Source organism: Staurois parvus, unplaced genomic scaffold (genome assembly GCF_062004578.1).
Source record: "Staurois parvus isolate SC_StPar_1 unplaced genomic scaffold, SC_StPar_1.0 ptg000015l, whole genome shotgun sequence".
NCBI classification, from domain to species: Eukaryota; Metazoa; Chordata; class Amphibia; order Anura; family Ranidae; genus Staurois; species Staurois parvus.
Window position 1 is genome coordinate 1,273,144 of NW_028317811.1, and position 26,857 is coordinate 1,300,000.

The following is a 26,857-nucleotide window of genomic DNA, read 5'->3' on the forward strand; positions in this document are numbered from 1 at the left end:
AAACTCTTGGGATATTGTGCTGGTCAGTTAGGTAGCAGAGAGGGTTGTTAATCAGGTTCAGCTGCTTTGCTGTTAATGAAATTAACAGGTGCACTAGATGAGCAACATTGAGACAACCCCCAAAACAGGAATGATTTTACAGGTGGAGGCCACTGACATTTTTCCCTACTCATCTTTTCTAACTAATTTTTCACTAGTTTTGCATTTGGCTAGGGTAAGTGTCACTGCTGGTAGCATGAGGCAATACCTGGACCCTACAGAGGTTGCACAGGCAGTCCAACTCCTCCAGGATGGCACATCAATACGTGCCATTGCCAGAAGGTTTGCTGTGACTTCTAGCACAAGAGTCAAGAGCATGAAGGACATTCCAGTAGACAGGCAGTTGCTCTAGGTGGACAGGGCCGTATAAGGTCCTTAAGCCATCAGCAAGACTGGTATCTGCTCCTTTGTACAAGGAGGAACATGATGAGCACGGCCAGAGCCCTACAAAATGACCTCCAGCAGGCCACTGGTGTGAATGTCTCTGACCAAACAATTGGAAACAGACTTCATGAGGGTGGCCTGAGGGACCAACGTCCTCTAATGGGCCCTGTGCTCACTGCCCGGCACCATAGAGCTCGATTGGCATTTGCCATTAAACACCAGAATTGGCAGGTCAGCCATTGGTGCCCTGTGCTTTTAACAGATGAAAGCAGGTTCACCCTGAGCACAAGTGACAGATGCAAAGGGGTCTGGAGGAGCCGTGGAGAATGTTATGCTGCCTGTGACATTGTTCAGCATGAACGTTTTGGTGGTGGGTCAGTGATGAACTGGGTAGGCATATCCATGGAGGGACGTACAGACCTCTACAGGCTAGACAATGGCACCCTGACCGCCATTCGGTATCGGGGAGGAAATCCTTGGACCCATTGTTAGACCCTACGCTGGTGCAGTGGGTCCTGGATTCCTCCTGGTGCATGGCAATGCCCGGCCTCATGTGCTGAGAGTATACAGGCAGTTCCTGGAGGATGAAGGAATTGATACCATTGAATGGCTCCCACGCTCACCTGACCTAAATTCAATAGAACATCTCTGGGATATCATGTTTCGTTCCATTCGACGCCACTAGGTTGCACCTCAGACTAGCCAGGAGCTCCGTGTTGCCCTGGTCCAGGTCTTTTAGGAAATACTCCAGGACACCATCCGTTCTCTCTTTAGGAGCATGCCCCTGACATTGTCAGGCATGCATACAAGTATGTGGGGGGTCAAACAATAAAGTACCATTTTGAGCTGCTGCAATGAAATTTCAGCAAAATGGACTAGCCTGCTGCATAATTTTTTCACTTTGATTTTCGGGGTGTCTTGGAATTCAGTCCTCTGTAGGTTGATAATTTTCATCTCCAACAAACGATGGGGCATCCTTACGTTCCTAACACATTACCCAGTCTAGATCTCAATGGGGAAAAATATCATGCTGGATATCTATACTGATATGATGTGTTTTCAAAGTGTTCCTTTAATTCTTATGAGCAGTGTATATCAAGGTTTGAGTTCAGCATTGTATGTTAATGCACTTTTGGCCCAATTTGTCCCTGAAGTGTCCCTAGATAAGCACATTACAAAGTTATTCTGGACAATACAAACTACATTTAGAGTTCTGTGTATAATGCTGCTCAATGGAAACCACTATAAAAGTAAGAAAGAAGGCTTTGGATGAGGTTCAACATTATGCACACAAATCTGGCCATGTTTAAATTGTGATCCAGGATGTAGAGCAATGGAAGGACTCAATGGCCACATTTGTATCCACAAGGGCTGCATCTAAATTAACTTTGTCAGTTTTTAATTCACAAATTTCAGGTAAGTGCCTAACATATTGTATTTAAAAAAAGGGAAAAGACATGCATAAAGCAGGGACAGCACCCTCCTTGGAAGTTCCATCCTTGGATGCCTTTCTTCTTCCCTGCATACTGCTTTTGTATATTTCTCTCAGACCCCAGTATCTATGGAAGCAAAGTGCTGCCACAGACACTGCTGTTCAAGTTTCCAGGAAGTGTCAGAGACAAAAATAATGACCCTCACCCCATCATTAGGGGTGTCAGTGGCAGCAATATATACCCCCTTTCAAAGGTGTCAGTGGTAGTAAATACTAAATACCCCTTCATTGGTCAAGAAAATCCTAGTAAAATGAAACCACTTAATTCTCGCATTTGTTCTGCTTGACCATAAGACTTATTGTGAAGATGTGCAGACATGCACAGATGAACAGACATCCAAGAAGAAACCTTGATGTGTTCCACACAAAGTATCGATAATCCTTAGGGTTAAACACCTTGTGCTGGCTTCATTTGAGTGTCAGGTGCTGAAATGCAGAGTCTTCCTTTACCCACTGCCATGTAGCATAGTCTGTAATTGGGACCTTGTAGACTACAAAAGAAGGCCCAGAGGCTACCAATTGGACAGCCCTGGTGTTTTATCATGTTTTTGTGATAGTTTAAGTTTTAGGGTTTTTTGAGATCACTTAAACACTTGTAGGTATAACAATTAATGACTGACAGAGATAAAGATAACAAATGTAATAATATTGTAAAATGTAACAAGAGTATTTAGCTATAGATGCTTTCTTTACTAAAGAGTCCCCTGGCTTTGCAGTGTGGCACAATGATCACACCAGATGCATGCATAATGAAGCTCTGAGACAAGACTCACTTACAAGTTTTACCTGTTGTATATACAGGACTAGTTGGTATCATTTGACCAATTGTAAGCAACATTAGCTTTTAAAGATAATAACATGCATTCCTTGAAAAGAAATTAGTGGGCTTGGCCATATGGTTAATTTACAATGACATTCCTATATCATTAGGTAAGTTAAGGTAAAACCATACTTATGTTCTTGTATGGTCACTTAACCAGGTCTTTTAGACATTCTGATACATTAGTGAGCCACAATCAAGGGCATATTAATGTATAATGTTTAGAAGTCACATGTATTTTGTGGTGGAAAATAAACTTTAAAATTCTTATACATTAGTGAGCCACAATCAAGGGAATATTAATCTCTCCATCGCCTGGTTGTAGAAGTAGTGTGTAATATGTTTAGAAGTCACATGTATTTTGTGGTGGAAAATACATTTTAAACTCTATTTCCCTGACATTTATTATGTGAGCCAGGATGCAATACATCTTTCAATGCAGGGAAAGCTAACTGCACTGTTTAGATGTGCAGCTAGTGCTGTATGAAGGAGGGTTATTATTCAGAGATGACTATTTTGTGTCTATTGCAATCAAAATAAGCAAGTGTTGAATCCCTTGTTAATTAATTAAATAGTCCTTGCTTTATTTTATTATTGTAATCATTCAAAATTTGCTTTTAAATAAGCAGAAAATAGGCTGATGAGAGAAAGAAAATAGTTTTTCTACAAATGTCAGCTTTTTTGGCTGTCAGTTTTTTTGTTTTTTTTTGGCAGAAGATTTTCATGTAAATTATAAGACTGTAGCTCTGCAAGTTGGTAATTTGTGTTTATATTGTTAGTGCACAATTGTTTTTGATTGGGTGTACAATGTGCCAGTTTGAGTGGATATAAGTGTGTGCAATGAAATCAACTCCTTTAAAGGGACTATAAAAAAAAAATAGATCATTCATACTTACCTCTTTGGCGTGCGGTAAGACGTAGAGGTCACAGTTATGATGTAGGGGCCAGCAGAAGGAAACACAGCGGGGGACTAAACATCCAACACAAGCATGAAGATTGCAAAAGAATGTTTGGCAGCTGTAGCTTTTCAGCACAGTAAACATAGTAGTCACTGCCCTCTGGAGGTAAGTATTAAGGCTGCTTTTTTTATTGTGGGCTGCTAGTTTAAGCACTTTCCCTCCTGAGGACTTACCCCCCTTCCTGACCAGGCCATTTTGTGCGTTACGGCACTGTGTTTCTTTAACTGACAGTTGTACAGTCATTCAACGCTGCACCCAAATTAAATTTATGTCCTTTTTTTCCCTATGAATAGAGCTTTCTTTCGGTGTTATCTGATCACCTGTGTGTTTTTTATTTTTTGCGTTATAAAAGAAAAGACCGACAATTTTGGAAAAAAAACAATATTTTTGCCTTTTTGCAATTAAACATGTCCAGTAAAAAATAAAAAAAAAATTTATTTATTCATAAATTTAGGCCAGAATGTATTCTGCTACATGTCTTTGCTAAAGAAAATCCCAATACGTGTAAATTAATTGGTTTACGTGAAAGTTATAGCATTTACAAATGGGCGGTAAATATACTGGGCTTTTTTTTTTTTATTTTTACTTGTAATAGCGGCGATCAGCGACTTGTGCAGCAGACATTCTGACACTGGGGGGAACTGACTTGGTGTCACTGACATCCCCAGTGACACCAATACAGTGATCAGTGCTAATAAAAAGCACTGACACGGTACTGATGGCACTGGGCAGGAAGGAGTTAACATGTGGGGCGATTAAAGGGTTACCTGTGCGCCGTTTTACGAAGTGTGCTGTGTTAGTGCTTCACTGTAAGTACACTGCTTTGCGTGGCTGTGTTGTGCACAGCCATGCAAAGCAGTGTGCAAGAGCTGACAGGGGAGAGAACTGTTTTGTTTACAAACAGTTCCTCCCCCCCATTGGAGATGTTCAGCAATCACTGGATGTATATATATATATATATATATATATATATATATATATGTGTGTGATTTTTGTGCACAGCTGCCACCCTGTAGCGGTATGTCTGCTATGGGGCGGCGCTAAAGCAGTTTTAAAAAATTAATTAATTAAAAAAATAGAAACAAATTAGTGGTTTAGGTAAACAAAATGATTGTTACTTACCCCATAAAATCTAGTAGTATTTAAATCAAGTAATCGTTTGGAAGCAACCAAAATGGGTAGTTTGGGTTAAAGGATAAGTTCACTTTTACAAAAAAAATAATAAATGCACATTTTTTTTGCAGGTACAAAAATATGTATTTATTATAATTTTTTTTTGTGTGTGAGAGACCTGTAGAGCATTGCATCCATGATCAGCAGATGGGTGTAATGCCACATTCCTGCAGACTGTCTGTGTATCTGTGTGCGTGTACACAGGCAGGCTACAGGATACAGGCAGGCAACTCTGACAGGAAGCTCAATTAACTACCTAGAGAGCTCAACAGTGCCCTGGCAGTTCAGTGAGAACTACAGGCTGGCTGCTGCAAAGGTTCATAGAACACTGTGGATAGATGAGGAGGGCAGGGAGAGTCCCGTCTGGGCCTGTTTTTTTTTTCTTTTCAAGATTGTGACCGCTAGCAGAGGGAGAAGATCGGTCACAATGGGGGAGAAGTAACTGCCACTATAGGGGGATTTACATTTGTAATATGTTACATGTTATTTCCTGAATATTGGTGTAACATGTTACAAAAGGTGAACTTATCCTTTAAGCACTCTATCACAATGGAACATTTTGGCTTTCTTATTCTACTGCTTGTCTTATGACAGAATAGTGAAGCCTCTAATCAATGCAAGCAGATTATTTCTTAACAACCAGGCTGTCATGTGCTTCTGGAGTCACTGCCACTATTTGCCCTTGACATCAGCAGAGCTAAAATAGAATTTCTGTTTAAAGTAAGACAGATTACTCCAGTTATATCATTTTTGAGATTGTGTCTTCATATCAGTCTCCTGTAATTCCCTGTACAACAGGACTAAGACCAGACCCATTTGAGATTCTGCAGTGCACATACTTAGTGTTACTAAACCCAGGACCCTGCATTCACTATATCTGGTCTCCCACAGAACATGGAAGTGCAATTATTTTAGTAAATAGAAACTGCTAAATACCTTTTCTCATCAGCAGTTAGAGCAGTCTTGTGACTTCTATCTGTGTCCAGCAGAGCACATGTTAAAGCTTGTAGGAGGAGTTTTCTTTCTGCTCTAAGAGGATGCAAAACCCCTGACCTCTGTCTTGTCAGTGCTGATTGGCCCTGTGCTGATTGCATGCACTCTCCCAAGAAAAAAAAATCCTCTCTAGCAATACACACTAAACTGAGCATGTGCATGTTCAGTCTGTATTATCAGGAGATAAGACGTGGACATTTTAAACAAGAGGAGGAGCAGAGAAATCAGGATTAAACAGCCTTTTTACACAATGCATAGGATTAACCCCTTAGGTTCCACAGTGAGTATAGCAAGCATGCGTTACTGCATATAGGTTCCACAGTGAGTATAGCAAGCATGCGCTACTGCATATACAGACTGATTTTACTGTTGTGGGTTTAGTAACACTTTAACCTCCCTGGAGGTATTCCCGAGTGTAGCTCGGGGTAAAGTTTCAGCACCACAAGCAGTAACCCCGAGCTACACTTGGAAATACCCTGCAGCGTTGCTCCGGGATTTCTTCTTCACTTACCTTGTCCTTCACTCCTGCAATGTCTCTCCTCCAGTGTCCCCTGCAATGTCCTCCGGCCGATGCCGGCATCTGTCTTCCGGGTTCTGTTCCCTGCGACGTCAGGACGTATGGGGGACGGAACTGGTGGGAAATTTAAAAATGTCAAAAAGTGACATTCACTAAATACACTAAAATCACATAGTAAAACATTACTGTATCAAAGCATTTCACATACATTTTGTCCCGAGTGCTTTGTCCTGTGCCCTGCCTGCATTTTTTTCTGCCTGGAAACTGAGAAACGTCCATGGCGTCCAAAAAGCGTCCCTTTATGTCAAGTGGTTTTAGACCAGCTAGAGAACAGCGATAGTAAATTAGAACCACTTGCAGAATTGAGTGATAATGATTCGTGGGGAAATTTGTCATCAGACACTGAAAACGATTTTGCGACTTTGCTCAGTGATGTGCGAACTTGGCGCTGTATATTTCATATTTCAGTGTTTTTGGTTTGATTATATTATTGAATTAAATGTATTATTATATTATTTTTTAAGATTATTTATTAAATTATAATTAATGATTTAGTGTTTCAAATTTTAGCATACCAGGAATGTTTACTAGACTCTTGCTCGGACAGATTTCAGTGAGTTATTCCTAAAAATTACAGGCCTACAATAAAAAAACTACATATATCCATGCAAAAAAATTTACCGCTTTGAGCACAGAAATACTGACATAATCAGACCGCTAGGGAGGTTAAAGGAGTAGAAAGCAATTGAGCAACTTCATATTCTTCTCATGCAGTGTCCAAGCAATAGGATTGGGGGGGGGAGGGTCTTTTTAACCAAGCTGTGAGGCACTGATGATTTGTATTTCTCTGGGCCAGAGGTGCCTAGATCACAAAACTTCTGCCAAGAACTATACATTCTTTGGTTGTTCATTTAATATGTATTGAAACTGTGTATTTAGCAGCTTGCCTGGAGTTCACCTTTCATTCTTTGCATATTTTTGGTTATTTTGGAAAGGGAACCATAAAACTTGTCCTTGCATTAATGCACATTGTACCATGTGTTGTGGTAATGCATGTAATCGCAACGCACAATTGTGAAGGCAGTCTTAAAAATTAAATTTTCTCACATTAAGATCACATTTGCGAATGTTTTTGATGTGGTGTTAAAAACCCCAAATCCTTAACCTAATTTCTTGATCTTAACCAGGACTCTGAAGGAGTTGAAATAATGCTGGGTGTGTGCGCCAGTGGCCTCTTGATATACCGTGATCGGCTACGGATAAACCGATTTGCCTGGCCAAAGGTCCTGAAAATTTCATATAAAAGAAATAATTTTTATATTAAGATTCGCCCAGGTGAGGTAAGTTGACATATATAATGGGGTATATATCTTATTTATCAACACCATATCCCTTAATAGTTTGCTGCTTGCAGGCTGAACTAGGAACTGAATGAATCATATAATTGTTCATTAGTCATTTGGCCTTTTTCAAGCTAAACAAAACGTGGCTTGTCAAGCAATATGCTTGTACAATTATTAAGTTGGCAGCATTTGTTGTATGATATTTTGGCAACTGACACCATGTATTTCAAACCAAATCATCGTTAAATCCTGTATATTGTCTCATTTTGAAATATTGAGACTTTTGAATTATTTGCGTGATATAGAGGCACATTTGTTTTTAATATGATTATTATGCATATCTCCTGCAAACTGAAATAACATTTTATCCGTCTCTTTTTATCATATGATAGCCTAGGATAATTCTTCCCAAACCATAGACTAATCTGTTTGCTCCTGTAGCCATTTGTGGTGTTGCTCAATTCTGCCATAATATGCAGAATAAGATGGTAAAAAGAGTGTTTATTTTTTTTGTGTTATAAAACTGAATGGGTCATTGGGTTATAAACACCTTAATACAAAGTATAGTTTAGTTGTGACTCAGTGCTGCACATTAGAACAGTGCACAATTCACTGGTCTTTTTTGTCTGGCTGTTTGGTCATGGGATTCGTAAAATACATTTCAGGACAGTTGCTGCATACACTAGTGCAGTGACTTTCTTTTACTACTATCACAGTCCACTTTCTAGTTCCACTAAATTGTTAGGCATTGAAGAAGGTGAAAAACTCCCACAATACAAAGATCTTTGTCTTGACTGTTCTGCTTGGTAGAATTGTAGGTCGGAGTGTGTTCATGTATTGCTTTATGTGTTTGTTTAATAGAATGTTTACACAACTGTGTTTATGAACATTGTAACAATTGCCATTTTCATTCAGATTTAACACCAATTTATTTAATTTCCTTTTTAGTTTGAACAGTTTGAAAGCACCATTGGGTTTAAGCTGCCAAATCACCGGGCTGCAAAACGCTTATGGAAAGTGTGCGTTGAACATCATACTTTCTTTAGGTATGTTTCATTAGTTTACATTGTTTTATGTAACACAATCTGCTCTTAGGAGCATAGCTGCTGAATCTATTGTGAGATCTACACTGATTTCTATCGGGTATAATACACTATCAGTTTTATTTTTTTGTAGGATTAGTCAGCAGAAATATTTGTCTTTTAGTTTTAGTCATCACCAAAGGTCATGCAATCATTTTTTTTTTTGCTGATTGTTTTAGTTTTCATTAGCTTATGCATCTTATCTGCATCCCAAAAACATGTAGGAGGGTGACTGCTTACTCTGCTCTTTAGGTGAAGTTGGCGTAAAGTGGGTCTAAAGGCTCAGGGTTTTTTACCTTCATGCATTCTATGCATAAAGATAAAAAACCTTCTCTGTGCAGCATCCTCTCCAGTTCCCCCCAGTACTCACCTAAGCCCCCTCTGATCCATTGATGTGCACTGGAGTCTCTGCTATCCTGGGACTCCCTCTTCTCATTGTCAATCACAGCCAGTAAGCCAATGAGAAGAGAGAGGGGACAGGGCCAAACCACGGCTCTATGTTTGAATTGACACACGGAGCAGCGGGTGCCCCCATAGCAAGCTGTTTGCTGTGGGGGCACCTGAAAGGAGGGAGGGGCCAGGAGCGCGGACAGGGGACCCGAGAAGAAGAGGATCCAGGCTGCTCTGTGCAAAATCACTGCACTGGCTAGGTAAGTAGGACATGTTTGTTATTTTTTTTAAATAAGCCTTTTTGAATTACTTTAAGTAAAACATAGATGATGCGATTTTCTACCTGTGGTTGCAGGAAAGAAAATTGCTCGATTCCCCCATTAACACAGTCAGGGTTGATTGGGGAAACCCTTCCACAGAGCTTTTGTGTTTTGCCAGAAGGGAGCCTTCCCTGCCAGCAGAACATGATGATTACTGATGGTGGCTATAGCTGCCATAAGTAATTGCATGCACAAGTCCGACAGGCTGGTTTTACTGAAGTTGATCGATGAATCTACTTCAGTACAACCAGCCTGCCCATAGATGGATCGAATCTTGTCCAGTCCCTGCTGAACCATGAATCCATTTGTGGACAGTTTTTTCTTGTTGCAGTGACATTTTCTTAGATATGTATAGTGAGGGTTAAGACTAATTCCTCATGGTGAAATGCTCTTCACACATCTGCCACAATTGTTAGGAGTGCTGAAAATCTTACTGTATTCAGTTCATATTTTAAAATTTGTTTCAGTTATTCTCTATTGAAGGGATGGTGCTTTATGCACGGTTGAGATTCCGTCAGGCCTTTTTTTATCCAAAAAAAGGTTTGCTTAAGCAAAATGGGCCTTGTAGTTTTTATATGTGAATCAGTGTGATTGAAAGAATAACCTATCTGCTCCATTGACTGCACGGAGTGATGTGACAGGCTTTATGTACTGTGGAAAAAGCTGCACTTTATATTGTTAATGGCTTATAAATAGAAGAAATATGTATACTGTTTTTAAACAAAGTTTCTAGGGGGATAATTACCACATGTTTTTCATTACACTATTGTAAGTGAATGGTTTACCAAGACAGCAAATCATATAACGTTCTTGGTTATAATTTCCCAATTGGTTTGTTTGTAAATGTTTTTCTTATTGGTCAAAGAAGAAATAAAGCCTAACTCTAGCCAACATATTTTATTTTGTTTTTGATAGAGCCATGAAGGGTTAGATCTATTATTTTGTTTTTGATAGAGCCATGAAGGGTTAGATCTATTATTTTGTTTTTGATAGAGCCATGAAGGGTTAGATCTATTATTTTATTTTTGTTATTTTATATTCCCATCTCTGATTCTGTTGGGGAGATTTTTCCTCACTTTGCCATCCTGTTCCCGTGCACCCTCTATTTGTTCTAAGGGCATGGCAGGATGTGGAGAAAGTCTCTCCAGTGGGGTCAAAGACAGGAATAGAAACTTAAAAGAAATTCTGTTTCTATTCTATCTGAAACAATAAAATTGCTGGATATAGGCTTTAAAGCATAACTAAAGGCATTTTTTTTTTAGCTTTGGATAGGGTGGAGAGGGATATAAACAAGAGTCAGATTTTTATTGCTGTCTGTGCTCCAGGTATAGAGATTCATCTTCCCTGTTTGCCCTGTTTATGATCACCAAGATTGAACGTGCGAGAAAAACCCACATTTTGGGTTGACACCAGAACAGTTATAGAGGGGACATCTTCCAACGGAGACACTAGTTGCGGTGGCAACCAGGGATTTCCTAAGTTTCAAGGAATTTTCTGTCCCTTCTTGTTTTGGCTATGGGGCAGAAAGTGAAAGGAAATATCCTCAATGGGACATAGGTGGTAAAAAAAAAAAAAAACCCTGACAGGTTATAAATCCATCCTATTGTATTCAAACTGGAAAAACAAGTTTTGCCTTTTGATCTACTTTAATTCAAGTGTTCAAGGTAAAGCTGCAATTCATGCAGAAACCTTTGACCATACAGTGGTGAAAATATTTATATGATCCCCTGCAGATTTTCCAAGTTTGCCCACTTACAAAGAAGAGGGTCTATCATTTATATCACAGGTGTATTTTAAATGATAGAGACAGCGTGTTAACCAAAAATCCTGAAAAAACACATGATACAAATGTTATAAATTGAGTTGCAGTTCAGTGAGTAAAATAAGTATTTGATACCCAAGCAAAACATGACCTAGTACTTGGTGGAGAAACCCTTGTTGGCAAGCACAGAGGTAAGATGCTTCTTGTAGCTGGTTACCAGGTTTGCACACATCTAAGCAGGGATTTTGGTCCACTCTTTACAGATCTTCTCTAAATCTTTAAGGTTTCTTGGCTGCCGCTTGCCAACTCAAAGTTTCAGCTTCCTCTATACATTTTCTATTGGATTAAGGTCTGGAGACTGGCAGGGCCATTCCATGACCTTTAATGTGCTTCTTCTTGAGCCACGCCTTTGTTGCCTTGGCAGTATGTTTTGGGTCATTGTAATGCTGGAAGACCCATCCACAACTCATCTCCAGTGTTCAGTCTGAGGGGAGAAGGTTCTAATCTAAGGTTTTACAATACATGGTCCCGTCCATTGTCCCCTCAATGTGGCAAAGTCTGCCTGTACCTTTAACAGAGACACAGCCCAAACGCATAATGTTTCCGCCTCCTTGCTTGACTGTAGGGATGATGTTCTTAGGGTCATAAATAAACAAAACGTGAACAGCGCTTATGGCTTTACACAAAAAATGACAAACTATAATTACTGGTTCAAGTGTGATACACTATTATTAAACAGAAATCTGTGTACGGCGCTCAACAGTGATTGAATCTACAGTGTCCTTTTAAACTTCCAAATAAACCTTCAAATTCATAATGTACATATCAATTCTTCTTAAAAAGTGCTCCGTGTTCAATAGAGATAAATAAAGTGACCAGTGCTCTTTAAGAATGTGCTCTTAAACAGTGCTCCTAAACCATGCCCCTCTTGTGGTGACCCCTTTAGTGACCACACTCACCAGATTATATGGACCCCTTGCTTTGTTATGGGTCATATGCAGCATTTTTCTTCCTCCAAACATGGCGAGTTGTGTTAATGCCTAAGAACTCCATTTTGGTCTCATCTGACCACAGCACTTTCTCCCAATCATTCTCTGATTCATTTAGATGTTCATTGGCAAACTTCAGATGGGCCTGTACATTTGCCTTCTTGAGGAGGGGGACCTTGGGGGCGCTGCAGGATTTCAATCCATGGTGGCGTATTGTGGTACCATGGGTTTGTTTGGTGACTGTGGGCCCAAATGCCTTGAGATCATTCACAATCTCCTCCCATTAAGTTTTGGGCTGATCCCTCCCTTTTCTCATGATCATCCTTTCCCCTTGAGGCAAAATCTTGCATAGAGCTCAAGACCAAGGGCGCTTGATGGTTATTTTGTATTTATTCCATTTGCGAATAATCACTCCAACAGTTGTCTCCTTCAAACCTAGCTTTTTGCTGATGGTTTTGTAGCCCATTCCAGCCTTGGGCAGGTCTACAATCATGTCCTTGACGTCCTTTGACAGCTCATTGGTCTTGCCCATGATTAGGAGGTTTGAATGGAAGAAAGAGATTCTGTGGACAGGTGTCTTTTATACACATAACGAGTTGTCATTAGGAGCACCTTCTTAAATTGAGAGGACTAATCTGTGTACCACATGAGCACATAGCCAGTCTGTGGGAGCCAGAATTATTGTTGGTTGGCAGGGGATCAAATACTTATTTTACTCACCAAACTGCAACTCAATTAATAATATTTGTATCATGTGTTTTTTTCTGGATTTTTGGTTGATATTCTGTCTCTATCATTTAAAATACACCTATGATAAAAATTATAGATCCTTCATTTCTTTGTAAGTGGGCAAACTTAGGAAATCTGCAGGGTATCAAATAATTATTTTCCCCACTATATACACACCTCACATATTACAATCTTAATTTAAGCCCCTCTTCAATGCATCAAAACTGCTTTAAATGTGCCTATATCCAAAGTTAGTTCACGCCAAGTTCATTGAGTATCACCCCCTTTAAAATCCTTTGGAAGCTGTCCTTCTAAAACTATTTTTCTGAATATATCTGTAATATGCAATATCTGTATATCCACATTTATAGGCTGATGTCACCAGAAGCACCACCCAAAAAGTTCCTCACCTTAGGGTCCAAGTTCCGCTACAGTGGACGAACACAAGCTCAGACAAGAAGGGCAAGTGCACTTATTGATCGGCCTGCTCCCTATTTTGAACGCTCATCAAGTAAACGCTATACAATGTCCCGAAGCTTAGATGGGGGTAAGCATATTGTGTTCACCTTTTAATGTGCAGTTCCAGCTTAAACTGTGATCTCAAAAAGAAGATAAGGCATTTGCTAATGCACATATAATTTAGAAGTGGAAATTAAGCAGCTGTTCACACTTTAGAAAAAGGTCTCCTGCTTGGTGTGACAGTATCACAATGAAATAACGTAAGGACACCCACACAGAACTCCCACACCTAGCTTTGTGCTGGAATGACTTTCTTGTGGAGTTTTGTACATGTTGAATGTTAAGAATGAGAAGATCTAGCCTATCTAATTTTCAGTCTTTCTGGAATTCTTGCTGGTGTATAATTTGATACAGAAAAAAACTTCTAGAGAGACTGTCAGTCACCTAAAAAATCTAAATGCCAGTTTGTTGCAATAGAAAAGCTCTTACAGCTCCCTGCTCCCATTTACATCCAAACTCCTCGAGCGCCTAGTCTACACCCGCCTAAGCTCTCACCTCAACGACAACAACCTCCTCGATCCCCTACAGTCTGGCTTCCGTCCCCTACACTCTACCGAAACTGCCTTACTTAAACTCTCCAACGACCTGCTAACCGCCAAAGCTAATGGCCACTATTCAGTGCTCCTACTCCTTGACCTCTCTGCGCCCTTCGACACACTTGACCACCCCCTCCTCCTCAAAAAACTACACTCCCTTGGCCTCAGAGATTCTGCTCTCTCCTGGCTCTCATCCTACCTGTCACAACGCTCTTTCAGCATTACCTACCACCTCCCCCTCACTCCCCCTCTCCATTGGGGTCCCTCAAGGCTCCGTCCTCGGGCCCCTTTTCTTCTCCATCTACACCTCCTCCCTTGGCCAACTCATACACTCTCACAGCTTCAACTACCACCTATATGCCGACGACACACAAATCTATCTCTCAACCCACCACCTCAGTCTCTGCCCGAATCACACACCTACTGAGCGACATATCAGACTGGATGTCGCTCCACTTCCTTAAACTGAACCTCTGCAAAACCGAGTTTCTTGTCTTCCCCCCAGCCCGGACACCACCCCCCATTGACTTCTCCATCACATCCAACAATGCCACCATCAAACCTGCCCCTCAGGCCAGAGTACTTGGTGTCATTCTGGATTCCAACCTATCCTTCCATCCCCAAGTCCAATCTTTAACAAGCTCGTGCAGACTCCACCTCCGCAACATCGCCAAAATACGCACGTTCCTAACCCCAGAAACCACTAAACAGCTCATCCACTCCCTCATCATATCACGACTCGATTACTGCAACTCCCTCCTTACTGGTCTGCCTCGCTGCTGGCTATCCCCGCTTCAGTCAATCCTGAATACGGCTGCCAGACTCATTCACCTTTCCAACCGCTCCGTTTCCGCCACCCCCCTCTGCCAATCCCTCCACTGGCTTCCGATTGCGCAACGGATCAAATTCAAAATCCTAACACTGACATACAAAGCCGTCCACCATACTGCCCCAAACTACATCACTGACCTAATATCCAAGTACCACCCAGCACGCACACTCCGCTCCTTACAAGACCTCCTTCTCTCTAGTTCTCTGGTCTCCTCCTCCCATGCCCACCTCCAGGACTTCTCCAGGGTGTCACCCATCCTCTGGAACTCCCTGCCCCAACCCATCAGATTATCACCTACTCTCCTCTCCTTTAGGCGCACCCTAAAAACCCACCTCTTCAGGGAAGCCTACCCCACCCCCTGCTAACTTGCCAACCTCCTCCACTCTTCCTACCACCCCATCCCCCACAGCTATCTCCTCCTGTGCCACCATCCCCTCCCTCCTAGATTGTAAGCTCGAAAGAGCAGGGCCCTCGATCCCCTCATGTTTTGCATTGTATTGTTGTTGTTCTGTCACATGTTCTGTCCCCCTTTGTAATGTACAGCGCTGAGCGAACTATTGGAGCTTTATAAATACTGTATAATAATACTAATTACATTCATCTGTTCAATAGTCCAGCGTTTTTCAACCACTGTGCCGCGGCACACTAGTGTGCCGTGAGATATTGTCTGGTGTGCCGTGGGAAAAATTGCAATTTCATCCGTAACATGTGGCCTCGGCTCACAAATAGACCAATCATTAGAACAGCAATGGGCAAACTACAGCCCGCGGGCCGTATACGGCTCGGCGGACCTTTTAATCCGGCCCGCGGAGCGTGATACTGTCAGGATGATCTGTCCCCCTCGACGTATCTGCGCATGTGCCGGAGATCGCCGATCGGCTGCTAATGCCCGAAACTGGCACATGCGCAGATACGTCGAGGGGGACAGATCCTCATAGGAGACAGATTTTCATGCTACACCGGAACGGCGAGAGGAACGCGCGGAGCAAAGGTAAGTGAATTGACACAGGGGGGGATTGGGGACTTAATATGGGGGATGAATTAATATGGGGGATGAATTACTATGGGGGATGAATTACTATATGGGGGATGAATTACTATATGGGGGATGAATTACTAAGGGGGGGATGAATTACTATATGGGGGATGAATTACTATATGGGGGATGAATTACTATATGGGGGATGAATTACTATATGGGGGATGAATTACTATATGGGGGATAAATTACTATGGGGGATGAATTACTATATGGGGGATGAATTACTATGGGGGATGAATTACTATATGGGGGATGAATTACTATGGGGGATGAATTACTATGGGGGATGAATTACTATGGGGGATGAATTACTATATGGGGGATTAATTACTATGCTTACTATGGGGGAATATTACTATACTTACTATGGATGACACATACACATCATTCATCTACTCTTGGTCCGGCCCCCGGATCCAATATATGAACCCATTGCGGCCCTCAAGTCAAAAAGTTTTTCAATAAATTTTTTTAACATTTTCTAATGGTGGTGTGCCTCGTGATTTTTTTCATGAAAAAAGTGTGCCTTTGCACAAAAAAGGTTGAAAAACACTGCAATAGTCCATGTCTTCATTGCTACCTCAGTTAGACATGGTATTCTGCCCTTCCAGTCCATTCCCCTTGCTGTCTACTGTGATTCCATATCTCACCCTCACATCACTTCTGTGTACTGTAGTGATGTAGGGGTTGGTGGATGGATCCATGGAGCAGCAGGAGACATAGTCACCTGATGCTTCCAGAAGTGTTTGAATGTTGAGGTGCCTGACAAACTGTAGCACTTGAATGAAGAGGTGTTAGACATGGGGTGCCAATGAGGTATGTATAATGCACATGAGTGAGAGAATGCATGCTTTGTTAACAACTTAATCTTGTACTTCATGATAGATTTTCCTTAGTTAACCTGTCATGAGAGACATATAGTGCTTCCATTGCTGACTTCTACATTTCAACAATACTAGTATCGTGGCTTGATGCTGGCCCCGCTGATCCTCCTGATTCAATACTTGGAGTTGCTGACCCAGGACATGTATGCAAATAAGAGATGCTGACATTACAGATCGGTATACTTGTTGTTGCTCAGTGATCTAAAGTATTGAGTCAGAAGCTTGGCATAACAGCCAGGAACTGAAAATGTTTAGGACATTAGTGATGGCAGCCCCTGCATTTCACTTATTGCTTAGGTTACATAGTAACCGCTTCCCGACCGCCTTATAGCAAAAATTCTGCTACAGGGCGGCAGGGTTGTGCAACATCACATATACAGTGTGTGTGTGTGTGTGTGTGTGTGTATGTATATATATATATATATATATATATATATATATATATATATATATATATATATGTGTATATTTATATATATAATGTATATGTGATTTTGCATTTCCGGGTAGGGGGCTGTGCACAGCAGAGAAACGCACGTCGGTATGTTTCCCTAGTAAAAAACACACAGTAAAACTGCACACAGTTAACCCTTTGATCGCCCCAGATGTTAACCCCTTCCTGCCCAGTGTCATTAGTACAGTGTCAGTACTTTTTATTAGCACTGATCACTGTATTGATGTCATTGAAATGTCAGTGGCAGTTAGTTCCCCACCAGTGTCAGAATGCCCGCCGCAGTCCTGCTATAAGTCGCTGAACGCTGCCATTACTAGTATAAAAAATGTTTTTTAAAAAATTCCAGTATATATACCGCCATTTGTAGACGCTATAAATTTCACGTAAACCAATTAATTTACATGTATTGGGAATTTTTTTTTAGCAAAGACATGTAGCAAAATATATTTTGGCCTAAATGTATGAAGCAATTTGATTTGTTTTTTATTTTTTACTGGATATGTTTTATAGCAAAAAGTGAAAAAAAAAAAATTAATTTTTTCAAAATTGTCGGACTTTTTTTTGTTTATAGTGCAAAATATAAAAAACTCAAAGGTGATCAAATGCCACCAAAAGAAAGCTCTATTTGTGGGGGAAAAAAAGGACATACATTTAATTTGCAGCATTGCATGACCGCACAATTGTCAGAGTAACACAGCGCAGTATCGCAAAAATTGGCCTGGTCAGGAAGGGGGGTAAAGCTTTTGGAGGGCAAGTGGTTAAAGCTGTAGTAAACCACACAAAAAAAATTGGGCCCCCAGGCAAATTAAGTAGTAATGTGCTGGTATGTGGAGCAGTCTTACCTGAAAACGAAACCCTCCAGCGGAGCGCTGTCACTGCTGTAGACGCTTCCATCTTCACCTGATCTCCTTTCTGCGATTCTTAATTTCTACCGTGTGCATGGCTGAGCCACGGTGACACCACTCCATGGTAGAGAGTTCTGAATGGATGGCACAGTCCATTCAGAGCCCAGTGTGCATGTGCCAGTGATATCACAGGCTGCTGCTATCCCCCAAACAGTGCACATTTAGGTGATATTTACGGTGCTTATAGGTGAGCCTTATTACAACAAAACAACAAGCGTTTACTAGCACTTTAATTTTTCTGTTGGAAAAGCAGGGTACTATTTGAAAATATCTGATGATCTGTTAACATCACTGAATATATCCACACATCACTTTTACTCAGCAGTATGTGCCCAGCCCTCAATAATGACATACTGATAATAATGCAAAAAATCAAAGAATTCTGGGAGAGTTGTAGTTTTGTTCTGACTTAGACCTGATCAGCTATGATTATGTATAGAAATAGGACACATGGCTAATTTTTTTTCAGGGGGTTAGATACATGGAGCCCATCAAGCAGTAAATATGTTTTTTTTTCTTGGGCAACATTGCCTTTTATAAAGCAATAAAAGCTTTTGAAATGGACCAGAACAGGGCTTGCTGTATTTCCAGAAATATCATGCATGGCAAAAGCAATGGTGGTTGCAGTCAAGCACTACTTTATGCAATCTAGTTAAAAAACACTGCATATCATATCGTAGGAAAACCCACGTCTGTAAATACTTATATCAGACTTGGATGCAATTTATATGTATATGTAATAGAAAATGAAGATGTTATTTATTATGTAGTTTACCGGCACTACATCCTTTTATGGAAGCTGCTACTGGAGGCTTAAAATGGCCAGTGGCTGTATCCTCTGTGATTACTGCATAGGAAGTTCAGTGATAATATATTTACAAGACTAATATAAAAATATTAAGCGCTAAAGCCTTCCATAATTGTTTTCCATTAGTACTTTTTGCAAAACATGTTTGCAAAATTCAGCCTGTAAAAAATGGTTAGTGGTCCTTTAACATGCTACATGTCATCATTGTGTCAATACTTTGCCTAAAGTACATAAAAGCTTCCAGCTTTTTTTCTCCTAAAGAACAAGATAGATCTTGTGCTGTTATAAAGGTGGCTATCATTGACGAGCTATAATTTCAGTTGTGAAAATAGCTGCAAACCAAAGGAGAGAAAAGCTTGTAAGCCTGGTGGTGACACCTTCCTTGTATGTGCTTGATGCTAGTCATTGTTCTTATCCTGCTGTGATTTTGGTATATCTTTCTCTGCATGTGCATAGGAAGTTGTTGCCTAGCAACTATGGTCTGGTTCTGCCCCTACGAATGCCCTTGCGTTGTTTTTTTTGTCTTTGTTACTTACAAGTCAGACATCATTAGTATTTCAATAAGTCATTTTATTTATAATTACCAGCAATCTTGCTATAATAATGACAATTGTTACAAGCTGAAAAACAAAGTATTGTTCTACAAATATAAAATTGCAGATCTATTGAGTAAATCAACCCTGTGAAATTTGATTATTAACTTTCTGAACATATTTCTGCCCAACAGGTGTATAGCATGGGATGTGTAATGCATGAAATTGACTAGAAATTGAAAGGTGCAAATCAAAATTAACACCTTTTATCTAACAGTTCAGAGACTAATACTTGTTTTTCTGCAAAATGTTTCAAGTTTTCAAAATCTTAAAGTTGATCTTGTAGATGTAGACGGTAGGCTGAAAAGTAATATAGGACTTTCGCTACTGTTTAGAAACAGAGTTTGAAAGGAAACAGTTTAGATCCATGAGAAAGCTGTCCAACTACAGTGCTCAGCATAAATGAGTAAATCCCAACCGATGTGACCGAAAACCTTTACTTTCCTTTCAGAATCAACATTTTCTATGGGACACTATACTACAAAATCCTCCCACAAATGTGGGCCATTGATTGCAAGCAAGATTTGTTAACTTGCACACACAAAAAAGTATTTTTCCTAGCACATTCATTCAAGACCATGTTGCAAAAATGAATACACCCCAATGACAGTCTGAATTTTAGACAACAAAATCCTAATTAACAAGAATTCAACTACAGGTGAGTTTAATTATTCATTAAACAGATGTCCAGCAGACAGTTGATTATAAAAGGGCATACTGAACAAAGAAAACCCCTTCCCATTTCATACTGTCCGCAATGACACATGGAAGAGAAATGTCACAAAGCCTGAGAGAATTTCTTTACACAAGAAAGGTGAAGGCTACAAGAAGGTCAGCAAAGCTTTACTTGTCAGTCAGAATACTGTAGCAAATGTGATACAAAAATTGAACAAATATGGAACTGCAACCCTCTCACAGAGTAGTCCAGGCTGTCCATGGAAGTTAACACCTCGACAGGAGTGTCTTCTGATGAGATGGGTTGAAGAAGCATGCAAGTTCACTGCAGTTGGCTAAAGAAGTAGAAATCCAAACTGCGGTGATTGTTTCCTGTAGCACAATACGGAGTACACTGCAGAGGACTGGCATGCTTGGGTGTCATCCACAATGCACAAAAAAGGCCATCTAACATTTGCCAGGGCCCATGCTGAAAAATAAGACTACTGGGACTCTGTACTCTGGAGCGATGAGACCAAGGTAAATGTTTTTGCAACTGATGGCTTCAAAACTGTATGGCGTCGCAAAGGTGAGGAGTAAAAAGAAAAATGCATGGTGCCTACAGTGAAACATGGTGGTGGCAGTGTCCTGCAGGGCTGCATGAGGGCTGCTGGTGTTGGAGAGCTGCATTTTATTGATAGTATCATGAATTCACAGATGTACTGCTCTATATTGAAATAGAAGATGCTACTATCACTCCATGCCCTTGGTCATTGTGCACTTTTCCAACATGACAATGATCCAAAACACACATCTAAGGACACTGTTGCATTTCTGAAGAAGAGCAGGGTAAAAGTGATTAATTGGCCAAGTATGTCTCCTGATCTGAACCCAATCGAACATCTATGGGGAATTCTGAAGAGACAAGTTGAGCATCACTCACCATCCAGCCTCCAAAATGGGTCATTCTTGAAGAATGGAAAACGATAGCTGTTGCAGTATGTCACCAATTTGTTCATTCCATGCCTAGAAGACTTGGTTCTGTCCTTACAAATCATGGAGGTCATACAAAGATCTAGATGTAGTAGTTTTTTTGTTGTGAGGTGTATTCATTTTTGCATTTAATTTGAGTAAAACTGAAGATTTTGTAGTCTGTTATGTTATTAACCTTACTTTCATGTAATGAGTTAAACAAATGTTTCATAAAACTCAGTATTGTCAAAATTTTGGAAATTGTTCTTGTGTTTATTGAGATATTGATTCAAATCTTACTTTTCAAAAGGGGTGTACTCATTTATGCTGCGCACTGTATGTCATAGGAAGGGAAGAGCAAGTTAGGCAGGGTCAATTGGCTTTCAAGCTTTATGTGGAATGAATGGGGCTGGGAAGATATGTATATTTTAGAAGATTACCTCAGTTTTTATTGATCTTGCGACATGTGTAAATGCCATATGACATAAGCATTTACACTTTATAGCCAAATGTTTGTGAACACTTTACTTCTACAACCTCAATTCTAAAAAAAAGTTGGGACACTGTGTAAAATGTACACAAAAACAGAATGTAATGATTTGCCAATCTTATAAAGCCATATTTTATTCGCAACAGAAAATAGAAAACATATCAAATGTCTAATCTGAGAAAATGTACCATTTTTGGAAATTAATAAGGTAATTAGGAAATTGGCAGCAACACTTCTCAAAAAACTTGGGACAGGGCAACAAAAAGCTGTAAGTAATACTTACCACAGCTGTAAATATAATACTTACCACAGAGCCAAAAAAAGGCTGTGAAGAAGTGGGATGTCCATCAAAACCTGTTAGCCAGTTGGATTTTCATTGTCCCGGTATGAGATGTGGTGTAATGGGAATCCGAGGAGTCTTTTGTATTATGACAAGCCTTAATGCATCTGTTGGCTTGTGAGTGAAATTCTTGCTACAATTTTAACAATAAACTATGTTTTAATGATAATGTGCTAGGCTGGTGCGCCTTCTATTTTGTTTTTAAAAAACTGTTCTGTGGTCGGACTAATTGAAATCTGACATTCGTTTTAGCAACCATGAGTGCTGCTTCCTGTGGACTAAAGAGGAGAATGACCTTCCAGCTTATTAACAGTGCTCAGTTAAAAAGCCTGCTTCTTTGATGGTATGGGGTACATTTAGTGTTTATAGAATGAGCAGCTTGCACATCTGGAAAGGCACCATCAATGCTGAAAGACACAGTATATCCAGATTTTAGAGCAGTAAATGCTCCAATCCAAATTGTCTTTTTCAGGGAAGGCTTTGCTTATTTGAGCAGAACAATGCTAAACTGCATACTGCATTTACACTCACTGACCACTTTATTAGGTACACCTGTTCCATTACTTGGTAACACAAATCAGCCAATCACATGGCAGCAACTCAATGCATTTAGGCATGTAAATGTAGTGAAGACAACTTTCTGAAGTTCCAACCGAACATCAGAATGGGGAAGAAAGGGGATTTAAGTGACTTTGAATATGGCATGGTTGTTGGTGTCAGACAGGCTCGTCTGAGTATTTAAAAAACTGTGGATCTACTGGGATTTTCGAGCACAACCATCTCTAGGGTTCTGAGAATGGTCCAAAAAAGATAAAATATCCAGTGAGCAGCAGTTGTGTGGATGAAAATGCCTTGCTGAAGTCAGAGGAGAATGGGCAAACTGGTTGCTGCAACATTCAGATAGTAAGTTCTAAATTTAGCGTAAACAACATGAAAGCCTGGATCCATCCTGCTTTGTATCGACAGTTCAGGCTGGTGATGTAATGGTGTGGGGGATATTTTCTTGGCACTAGCAAGGTGTACCTAATAAATGGCTGGTGAGTGTATGACAACAGTATGGCTTCATTGCAGAAGAATCCAGGTGCTTAAATGGCCTGCCTGCAGTTCAAACCTTTTTTACCAATTGAAAATATTTGGTGCATCTTGAAACAAAAAATGACAAGGAAGACCCAAGACTGTTGAGTTAGAATCTTATATCAGGCAAAAATGGGACAACATTCCTCTCCCAAAATTCCAGCAACTAGTCTCCCCATTTCCCAGACATTTACAGAGTTTTGTTAACAGAAGAGGGGATGTGACACATTGTTAAACATGGCTCTGTCCCAATTTTTGTTAAGACTTGTTGCTGGCATCAATTTCAAAATTCACATACAAGGAAAAAAATCGTCGCCTACCCAGGTCTATAACTGGCTTTTTAAACAGTGAACATGGAAGGTGTCACAAAGTAAAAAATAGGACTATCCAGTTCAGGTTGCCAGCCTACCCCAGTCTAATAATGGCTATTGTCAGCAAGGAACATGGATAAGTATAACTTATCAAAAGAGGGGGATAAGAAAGCCAGTTCAAACTGCCAGCCAGTTAGCCAACCATCAAAAACCAAATTAACCTGTCTAAGAACATGTGTTTAAAAACAGGGGTTTAGTTAGCACATATTTGCAAATACATACGTAAGCCACCGAGCCACGTCACGGCACCCTGAGTATCTGTGGTCCTAACTCTATAAATCTTGAGAGTCCTCACAATGGAGGCACATGCATTTAAATGGATATAAACAAGGGCAGGTGAACCTGAGGGAGCCCACCCCTCATTAAGGTCATAGGAGCGCACCTGACACCCAGCATGTAGCACAACGGCAGCCAGGGTGTCCAATGCACCCAATAAACCTCCAAAATTAACATACAAAGAAAAAACTGATCACCTACCCAGGTCTATAACTGGCTTTAATTTCAAAATTACCTTATTTTTTTTCTTAAAATGATACATTTTCTCTGTTTTACATTTGATATGTTTTCTATTGTGAATAGTATATGGGTTTATGAGATTTGCAATCATTGCATTGTTTTTATGTAGAATTTACACAGCATCCCAACTTTTTTGGAATTGGGGTTGTATATCAGCTTCTTGAACATTCCACTCCAAATTATGGGCATTAATGTTGAGTTGGCTTCCCCGTTGCAGCTATGACAGCCTCTACTCGATTGGCTTTTTATAAGATTTTGGATTCTGTTTGTGAAAATGTCTGCCTAAAGAGCATTTGTGATGTCAGCTACGGATGTTGGATTAAAAGGCCTGATTCACAATTCATCCCATAGGTATACAGTAGGCTTAAGGTCAATGTATCTGGAGTGCGTGAATCCAAGGTTTTTATGTCTTTATGGAATTGGCTTTGTACACAGGAACACAGCCATGCTGGAACATTGTATGGGTCTTCCTTAGACACTTGTTCACTTCCAACCTTGTGGCAATAGTTTAACAGTACTGGAAACACTTCAACTCCATTTGAAGGATTTGGGCCATATAGTGTACTTCAGGTAGCATTCTGTATGGGCAGTAGAAATCATTGACTCTTGCTGTCACTTCCACTTGCTTCTTGTTCTATTGTTGAACAAGGCAAGCTGGGAATGGTCACATTAATCTGCGTAGTTGTTTCTGTTGGTAAATTCAATGTTGCCAGAAATGTGTGAGTGATGAGAAAGTCCTATTTGAAGCATCATCTGTTCTAGGGAGTCTTCTGTGGTTTACCTAAATGTCTATTGCAAAGAACAAGTCTCCAGGCCAACCATGAAATATACATAAATGTGAATAGTACTTGCCAAATGATTTGCATGATAATGACATTAACCTTGCTAACATGTAACAAGACACAGTACATAGTGTTAAATACAGCATACATGTTCTGTAGGATATGGACATGCTCCTTCATTTGTTAATTTAACATTGCTTATGTCATTTTTTTAAAGAGAATTGTGATTACTGCCGAATAGATTGCTCATCAAGCAGTGAGAATGTCAATGATTTGGTGATGGTTTTGTTGCTTTTTCATCTGTTTTTCAAACTGCATTATCAGTCCTTTTGTGTTGCTCTTAACAGGCCATCCCATACTCAGTTATTTTTTCCCAAATATCATGTTTGCCTTTAGCATCAGTGAATGAAAACCATGACATGTACATGAAGGATTCTGTGTCTGCCACAGAGGTGGGCACTGGCCCATACATCACAGCAAAGGGTGTGTCTCAGACCAATTTGATCACAACGGTAACACCTGAAAAAAAGGTGGAGGAAGAAAAAGACGAGGAGGAAGAAAAGAAAAAGAAAATGGAAATCACCACGACTGTGACCACCGTTCGTCATGACACAAAGGTAAATACCATTTGCTTTCAACTGAGCTGTCATGTTGAATTGCTGTATTATTCCATTCAGTATGCTTGTGGACATTGTGCTTACACCATTTTAAAGGGACCTTAGCTTGAATTGGAAGGTACCACATTATTAGCATATACTGTATATCTTATGTAGCTATATGCAAGATGGGCACACAAAAAAGTTAAAGTCCCTTATAGGATTCTCCCATAATGCAACTTTCATGTAGTGCTGTGCTGTTCTGTGTAATTCAATGGTGGATATAAGTTTGTATATGAAACATAAATGCCGCACCGTGTTGTTCCTTTACAGTGTACCATATTTGGCACGCTGAAGTTTGGTTTACTATAATTTATATATTTTTTTAAAAATTCCTTCAAAGTGTTATTTGTTTTTAAATCTCGGTAACACAAACATTTATAGTCTAACAAGGCAAGTAGTGAATACCATTGGATTCATTGAGGAAGAATTGCAGCTCACATGCAATTTACCCATTGCAAACATAACCATTGTGGTTCCCAAAAACAAATTTCAAAAGAGATTTCATTTTAAGCGAGAAAGTAAAAAATTTGTTTGCTAGTATTGTTGCTGTTACTTTGCAGGTGGCAGCCCTTGAAAATTGCTTTTCTATGGGTTTCTCAGGCAGCCTGGTCACAAAGGTGAAATGTGTCATCTGAAGACCACTAAACAGTTATAATGAGCCCTGGTAACCTTACAATAGCTCAGGAGAGCTAAGAGAACAGCTGACTGACTGAGGTTCTGTTCTCTGGATATCCATGGAGATTAGTGGAAATGGGGGGCAGGTGCAGAAATTTTCTACTTTCTTACTGAAAGTGTAAAACTATTTTTGCAAAGATAGTGCTAAAAGCCTGTTATATGCGTAGGATAGACTATGTGTTCACTAACCATAGGCCTGGAAATTGGGCTACTGTAGATTTTTCCTTCTGTGATTCAGGTAGCCTCATTTACAATGTATTTCACCATACTACATGAGATACTAATGATCATACTAAAACAACTTACAGTACGTATACCTATGTGGCCTACAAGCTATTGCATCTTCTATCCTGGTTGTTCAGCATATGAGTAGAATTTTCTCAGTTTGAAAGAGGGTGACAGGCTATACAATGTCTGATAATCTGCATGTATATGGCTACCTGCTGACATGGCTTTAAATCATAGGCATACCAGTGTGCTCACCAGCCAGTGCTACTGCTGTTCTGCTATTACCCAGCATTTCCCAACAAACTTGCTTTACATTTTCTTCCCATTGTCTACTTTTTTTTCTGCACAGAGCTCCCACATAACTTGATTCAAATATGATCTGTGTATGAAATCAAACATGCCTTAAAACTCCAAATAATATTATGGGGGTTCCAGGCTGATGTTTAAAACCAAATATTGTACCAGTTCTTATGGCTACAGGTCTTATCTGTCAAAGACAGCTTAAGGAGAAGATATGGTTACCATTGATTC

At 40.1% G+C, this 26,857-nt stretch overlaps 1 protein-coding gene across 22 annotated transcripts in view; it reads left to right on the plus strand.

Moving 5' to 3' along the window:
- The window catches only part of EPB41L3 (erythrocyte membrane protein band 4.1 like 3), a 240,023-nt gene that overhangs the window by 148,889 nt on the left and 64,277 nt on the right, over window positions 1-26,857 (plus strand). For 18 of the 22 annotated variants that reach the window (XM_089677963.1, XM_089677977.1, XM_089678074.1 and 15 more), the window contains exons 9-12: window positions 7,565-7,717; window positions 8,669-8,766; window positions 13,364-13,539; window positions 25,161-25,381. In XM_089677963.1, coding sequence (XP_089534089.1) covers window positions 7,565-7,717; window positions 8,669-8,766; window positions 13,364-13,539; window positions 25,161-25,381 — 648 coding nt within the window. The remainder of the gene's footprint in view (window positions 1-7,564; window positions 7,718-8,668; window positions 8,767-13,363; window positions 13,540-25,160; window positions 25,382-26,857) is intronic. The other 4 variants (XM_089677955.1, XM_089677940.1, XM_089678033.1 and 1 more) reach the window with 1 other exon arrangement.